Source organism: Salvia miltiorrhiza, chromosome 7 (assembly GCF_028751815.1).
Source record: "Salvia miltiorrhiza cultivar Shanhuang (shh) chromosome 7, IMPLAD_Smil_shh, whole genome shotgun sequence".
Lineage (NCBI taxonomy): Eukaryota > Viridiplantae > Streptophyta > Magnoliopsida > Lamiales > Lamiaceae > Salvia > Salvia miltiorrhiza.
In genome coordinates this window covers 55,054,727-55,062,513 of record NC_080393.1, presented here as the reverse complement: position 1 = coordinate 55,062,513, position 7,787 = coordinate 55,054,727, and the positions used below count along the sequence as shown (strand labels likewise).

At 33.0% G+C, this 7,787-nt stretch overlaps 1 protein-coding gene across 2 annotated transcripts; it reads right to left on the bottom strand.

Moving 5' to 3' along the window:
* Window positions 1-2,121: 2,121 nt before the first annotated feature.
* Window positions 2,122-5,987, bottom strand: LOC130994946 (serine/arginine-rich splicing factor SR45a-like). Of its 2 annotated transcripts, none has more exons than XM_057920145.1 (7): window positions 5,849-5,987; window positions 5,083-5,099; window positions 4,860-4,988; window positions 4,305-4,416; window positions 3,672-3,821; window positions 2,982-3,045; window positions 2,122-2,401 (listed from the first exon to the last, which is right to left on the bottom strand). In XM_057920145.1, exons 2-7 carry the CDS (start codon window positions 5,097-5,099, stop codon window positions 2,241-2,243), a joined length of 633 nt encoding a protein of 210 aa, XP_057776128.1. In that variant the 5' UTR covers window positions 5,849-5,987; the 3' UTR covers window positions 2,122-2,240. The 2 variants fall into 2 exon arrangements, with proteins under 2 accessions (XP_057776128.1, XP_057776129.1); XM_057920146.1 differs by having other exon boundaries at window positions 4,860-4,967; window positions 5,849-5,980.
* Between the last annotated feature and the right edge of the window lie 1,800 nt (window positions 5,988-7,787).

Below are 7,787 nucleotides of genomic sequence, written 5' to 3'. Positions count from 1 at the left end.
CTTTTGAAAGAAGGATACAAGAATAATGATATATGCCCTTGTGTTTTCATTAAGAAAACCGAAAGTGGATTTGCAATCATAGCAGTTTATGTTGATGATTTAAATTTAATTGGGACTCCTGGGGAGCTCAATAAAACTGCTGAATATTTGAAGAAAGAATTTGAGATGAAAGATTTGGGAAAGACAAAGTTTTGTCTTGGTTTGCAAATGGAATGTATCCGTGGAGGAACGTTTATCCATCAATCCACATATTCAGAAAAAGTGTTACAACGTTTTTACATGGATAATGCACATTCATTAGCATCACCAATGGTCGTTAATTAGATCTATTGATACTAAGAAATATCCATTTCGACCAATTGAAGAGGGTGAAACAATACTTGGTCCTGAAGTACCATATCTAAGTGCAATTGGAGCGTTGACTTATATGGCTAATAATACTAGACCAGATATAGCTTTTTCTGTCAATCTTCTAGCAAGATTTAGCGCTGCACCCACTTTGAGACATTGGAATGGTGTTAAGCACATTCTACATTATCTAAAGGGTACCATTGACCTTGAATTATATTATCAATAAAAATCTGATAATACTCTAGTGGGGTACTCGGATGCAGGATTTTTATCCGATCCGCATGAAGCTAAGTCACAAATTAAATACGTTTTCACATGTGGTGGAACTGCTATATCATGAAAATATGTGAAGCAAACCTTGACGGCAACATCCTCAAATCATTCTGAAATCATTGCAATCCACGAAACAAGTCGAGAATGTGTATGGTTGAGAAATGTGCGGGTTAGCTTCATCAAAGATCAAACCAACTGTTTTATATGAAGACAATATTGTTTGCATCGCGCAACTCAAGGAAGGATACATCAAAGGCGATCGGACGAAGCATATTTCTCCCAAGCTCTTCTACACACACGACCTTCAAAAGAATGGCGATATCGACGTTCAACAAATTCGCTCAAGTGATAATCTGGCGAACTTATTCACCAAGGCATTACCAACATCGACATTTAGAAGTTGGTACATGAGATCGGCATACGTCGACTCAAAGATCTTCTATGATTTCAAGTTCAGGGGAAGCAGTTGTACTCTTTTTCCTTCGACTAGGTTTTGTCCCATTGGGTTTTCCTAGCAAGGTTTTAATGAGGCAACAACTTTTGTTTTAGGGATTGGTCAATCAAGGGGAAGTGTTGTAAATATATCTATAAGATATATCTTATGTGTGTTGACCAAGAAATCTCCCTAAAACCCTAGCTTCCTACTTGTATAAATAGAGGCCTTTGGCCCTCATATTGAATACGCTCAATACATATTCTCTTCTCTATTCTCTCGCTTCTCTCTAGTTTATAACAAATTCCATATTTTACTAGTGATAATTGGCAAATGAATCACAACATTTTTATGAAAATTGATTAATAATTTATTTTCTTAATATAATATACTTTTCGTAATACAATTATAAATATTAACTTTTAAACCGTATAATATTTTAGGCTCATATTTAGATACTTAGCTTTTTTTTATTACTATATACTCCATCCGTCTCACCTCACTTGACCTAATTCTTTTCGACATTATAAAATATTATGACCGATTTGTTTGTGTAAATTGATAACTTAATTTTTACTTAAAATGGATTAGACCAAGTTAAATGAGACGATCCAAAAATAAGTATAAATCAAGTGAGAAGGGAAAACATAAATATTTTCTACTATAATATATTTTTTTTCTAATTTTGGTTAGGAATGCCTTTACTTTTATTTAACTATAACTATTGTCTTAATATTTTTTCTCTTAGACGAGTACTCTTTTTCCTTGTTACGATTTTTCCTACGGCATTTTTCGTAACAAGGTTTTAAAGAGGCTCGGCCCTTATTATGTTTTCGTTGTGCATTCAAGGGTTTAGTTAGGTTGTTTTTTCTTTTTTTTCTCTCAATAAAATCGTATTTTAATTATTGTCATAATATTTTTTTCCCTTCTAATTTTAGTTGGGAATGCATTTACTTTTATTTAACTATTAACTATTGTCATGCATTGCAAAACAATAGCCAAATTCATCACTTATCAAACCCAATAAAGTGCCACCCAGAAATAAACGAGTAGAGAAAGAAAGGTTAAGAAAGTATTTAAAATGTTTCCATACAATTACCAAATTCATAATCCACTTCAAGGTTAGTGGGCGTAATGTAAATGAAGAACATGTTCGTTTTAATTCGCAAAGACACTAGAGGAACTAGGAACGCTCCCCATGCCTCCTACGGTGGCTACTATCATCACCTGCCCTCCTACCGTAAGTGGAGGACCGTCGCCCTTGCCGTTCCCGGGGATCAGAATCTCTGTCGTGTCTCCTCCGTGGTGAGTAACTACGAGATCTTCGCCTGTTCCAACTGCTTCCTGTGCATAAATATAGAAGAAAGAGGGGATTGAAAGACTGTTTCCAAGAATGCAAATGCAGGACAGTAATCAGTAATGGTTCACAAAGATAGAAGAACGAGGATGTCGTTCAAGTAAAAAGCCTTGTACGGATAGTAATGGAGACAATTATTCTATCTATTTTGATATAGAAATTCAGATTCTTGATTTTACGAGGGATCATTCTTTTTTTAGTGAATTAGAAAGTTAATTTTCTAGTTATCCCAATTCTAGTTACGTGTGAAACTCAATTTAGTTAAAATAATCACAACAAATGTGCAGGAGATTATTAACTATTATTGCAACATATCTTTGCCACGCGTAAGAACATTTACTGAAAGACGTCATGCAACATTATTACTTACTTCTTTATATTTTGCCTTTTTATCTTTTTTCAATCATGCATTTGATTGCATAGTCAGCACATCAAATTCAAAGCAAACAGCTACTGGTTTATATGGGGCTCAAGTAGTGAAACTTTCTTGGACGATTTGGAAATTTCATTTGCTACTTGTTAGTAATTGTTTTTCCAGAGATTGGAGAACAACAAAATGCAGCGTACCTCTTTTATCTTTAAGACCTTCATATTGTCCAGGAGTTGGAGTTCTCCCTCGTTTCCTTTTAGCCTGCATGCAGAAAGACAGTGGGGAATTAACTTCACGTGCAGGAGTTGCAGATGCCGATCTTACATGCTACTGTAGAGTACAGCGTAATTAAGATCTAGGAAATAAACTTGACGAGGGATAAGGGCAAAACAATTTTTTTTTGCTATCCACAAAATCTAATCAACAAAACTGTTGGTTAACCTGTAGCGAGAATACTAATTGACATGACCATGAACCACAAACCAGAAATTGAAATTGAAAATAACACATAAAATTCTCTGCATCAGTGCCTCTTGAAATAAAATTTTCTTTAAGTAAGACACACACCTTCACCATGACCATGGCAAGCAGTGCCAAAACATAAGGAATAACTCTGAAGCAGAAACAATTGAATAATACGTAATCAAAGTCATGCGACCCTCTCAACAATATCAGGTTGGTACTAGGAGTTCAGGTGTCGGTGCAGAGCGCATGTTTCAACTGTTAATATATCTTAAGAGTTTGAATTCGATGGAGATACACAGACCAGGCCTGCTGCCAAACATTAGCAGGCAACATTCTGAAGATAAGTTGTGTTAGTACGATATATTAGTTGTGGACCAACATAAAGCTTCTATAGAAAAATAGAAAACTGTGAAGAGCAATACCTTTTCAACAGTAATCAATCGGCCTTCCATAACAGATCGGTTCAGGTTCTGAACACAATGCTCCGCATCTTTGGTGGTCTCCATAGTAACAAACCCAAAACCACGGGACTCCTTACTATGAGGGTCTCTGACCAAATGGCATTCAACAACCTAACATTAACAAGAATAAAGACAAAATTACTCAACGGGATACAAAGATCATTACCCTGTACGTTAAGAAGTTCGCTGATTTGCCTGCAATCATCAAATATAGAGCTTTTGATATAAATACTGTACACATTACTACTTTGTAGAATGTACTAACAAGAACAAGGAGAAATACCAAGAAACCCTTTCCCTGTGAACTCTTGTGCAGCTCTCATATGAAATCAGTTGATTTAGGGTACCCAATTAACTAAAACACACAGGCTAACTATGGTTTCTTTTTGCCTCAGCAACATTTCAGGACAATGTTACTTTTGTTTAGGGATTTGTTTAGTCCTCATGGTTTAACCACAACCGAATTCAAAATAGAGAGCTGCAAATTTTTCTTTGATAAGAAGAATCCATATTCAGTCTGTACATATACCATTATCCATCACTATAATGAGCTTATGCGATGTTTGATTTCATAAGATACATAAAGAAGCATACCTTTCCTTCACGATTGAAATACTTTTCAAGTTCACTTTCAGTAACCCTTGTAGAAAGACCGGTGACATAAAGATTGTTGCCAGGATTAATAGCATCCTCAGAATCACGGCTCCTGAGAGTTTGTAATTATAGAGCAGCAAATAAGGTCAGATAATCAAATCAACAGATCTACATGTGTGTACACCAGGTGATAGGATGGATATATTCTGAAGTATTTAACCTTACATCTCCAAATTATCTAGGGTAAACATTACTAGCAAGAAGGCATAAACAAAAATAAAAATCTTCGAAGGATACATAATTTGTGGTTAGTCCATATTTACAGGCACCAAAGTCGCGCATCATGTGCATGATGTTTACTGAAGGGAGAGAAAGGGAAGAACGAGAATTCACTGTTTCCAAAAAATCCATTGGACTTCTCCTTTCATGCCACTATATTTTGTTTATGATAACTTTTCAGTACAATACCATGTCATATGAGCTTATCCATATTCATAAGCACCATCTCAGCATCACAAGTTGATCAAACCACGATAAAACTTCAGGAATCCATACCTAGAACGACTTCTCCTGGACCTGGATAAAGAGCGTGACCTGCGACTTGAGCGTGGCGGTGAGGTTCTGGACTGTGGCGGTGAGGTTCTGGACTGTGGTGGTGAGGTTCTTGACTGTGGTGGTGGGGTTCTGGATAGTGTCGCAACATGACAATCAGCAAAATTGAACTTTATATAAACTGACTATTTAATAATAACAGACAAGGTATCACTCAGAAATTCACCTTTCCCCTTTTGTCATCTGCATAAGATTAAAGGAAGAAAGGTAAATAAATGACAACGAATAACAAAAAAATAAGTTAAAGACTAGCAAAGAATTATAAGAGTGCTCGGTTTAAATTCAGCAATGTCAACGAGTCCGATCAGACATTTAATATTTTAACAATTTTCATCTCCTTTTAACGTTAAGTCAAGTTCTTAAAAAATATTAAATCTAGTGATTTTCAATTAATTATGCATTGATCTATAAAAAGTTAACTTCAAAATCTAATTTACTCTCGAAACAAGGTGCTAGGAACTTATAAACTCTGTAATGTAAATTAAACTAAGGAGACCCTAACTTTTTCCAGGGGGAAAAATCTAATCTCAAAACTCTTTAAATCTTACAACTTCATCATCAATAATGTTTCATTAGCTCAATCATCGAAATGCTACAACAACTTTAAATAAGAACAAACATCATATAAGGTCTATAAACATCGTAAAAGATGCATCCAACGTCTTATTCAGAAGGACTGGCATTTATCAAAATTCTGAGGAAGAAAAACACAAATAATTGAAAACAAAAACACAATCTCAGCACTAGCGTAATTCAATGTCTCGTTGTTGCCTAAAATTACTAACAATCATGCTTCGCGACAAACTCAAGGAACAAGATGTTCGTAAATTTCGTTATTCAAAAACACAACCATGCTGAAACAATATTAAAGGAGCAATGCCGTGAAAATTTCAGAATTTGATCATAAGAGTATCCACGGAGCTGAATCGAACCTTAAATTCGCGCAATAACTGCTGAGAACAGAAATGGGACAACGAAAACCCTAAACTGTTGATTTTGAAAGAAAAAAAAATCACGCAGTGTTCTAACTAAGGCCGAAGTTTGGGGGCGTTGACGTTTATAAAATTTAACTCTATATTAAAAAAATATAGTATATACTTTAATGAGTTATTAGGGGAATAAATGTTTTTCTTTTGTTATATAAAATGAGTAATTGATTGAATGTGAGTTTAGCAACGACGAAGTTTGTAAAAAAAAATACTAATATTAAAGGTTAAAATTAAGAAGTTATAGGAGGTATTTTTACTAAAAATGAAAATGAATTGAGTGATTTTTTTGGAGACAAACCAAAATAACAAAATGGTTAAGTTTTTGAAGGATGAATAGAGTAGAAGATAAGGCATGGTTTAAAGGGTGTTTGACTAAATTTATTTTAAAGGATTTATAAATTGTCAAATATTTAAAAAAGATTATAAGTTATAGAAGAATTTTGAGCTATAAAGAAAATGTTCTTGTTAGAGAGAAAATTGAAAAAATATAAATTCGCAAATGTATATAATAAGAATAATAAATCATAATTGAATAAAATTTGTGAAATAATTGTTACATATGAGAACATAAAAATAAGCTGTGGTATAATTGATTGTTTTTAAAATAACTTTTTTGTTTTTGTTTTTCTTTAGAACTTATAAGCTGTTATAACTTATTTTTATGATTTATAAGCTCAGCCAAACACACTGCTACTATAGTCTGTAGATAGAAAAATATAGAGTGAACTATAATAAAATTATTTTTAGTTATTGTAAAGATACAAAAAATAATTATTAGATAAAAGGATAAAAAAAATACTTAGTAATTCTTGAAATTTTACCTTTATTATTATTATTATTATTATTATTATTATTAAACTTGAATTGACCTTATTTCGACTGTAATTCATGACCAAAATGCTTCATGAACACACTATTTTTGCTACAATTCACATTCAAATGGAGTAGTTTTCTTGTCGTGAATTGACATTATTTTACATATTATTTACAATTAGAAAGCTTTTTAGTTATGGATCGAGCTTATTTACATTTCACAACTACAAAACTTTTTACTAATGAATTAAGGATAAAATAATGCTTTAAGCAAAAATAACATTTTTTATTTCTATAATATAAAAATGTTTATTTTTATATATAAACTCGAAAATGTACAATTCAAAATAAGGCAAATTAGTGAAATTTAATCTTTGGAAAGAAAAATATTGACACTTAAAAGAAATTTTCAAAAGTTCAATTGTAGAAGTCCGATGTACACTTTAATCCAAACTAATTTGTCTAGATATTTTTCTTAATGTTTAGAGTCTTTAGACACAATTGACTATGAAGCATGTAATAAGTGTCAAATTTTAAAACAAATCATATTAATTAAAAAAAAATAATCATGTTATTGCAAATTTTGATTGACTGCCCCACTCCTCGATTTTCAATTGCGACTCATATGTAGCCATTTCAGTTATGAGGTGATCCGAAGAGACCCACAAAATATCCTAAAAATGATACCCTCATCCGTCCCACACTATTTATGCCGATATTCGATATCCACATTTCTTGCTATTAGATTTAATTTGAAGAAAAAAAATAATTATATAAAATTGTTAATAAATAAAATAAATAAATTAATTCATTAAGATTGGATATGCGGATACCCGCATTACCCAAAGTGGATACCCGATTTTTTTATAGAATTAAATACTTGAACTCGACTCTCTTTACAATTTCAGAGAGTATTGGGTACTCGATATACACGTCGGTATCGGGTCGGACCCGACACCCTCTGCCCGAATTTACAGCCCTACATACTAGGCAGCATGTACCTGTCAGACTCTCGGTACACTTGGTACGAATTGATCAATTCATACCAAGTGTACCAATTTTATACACA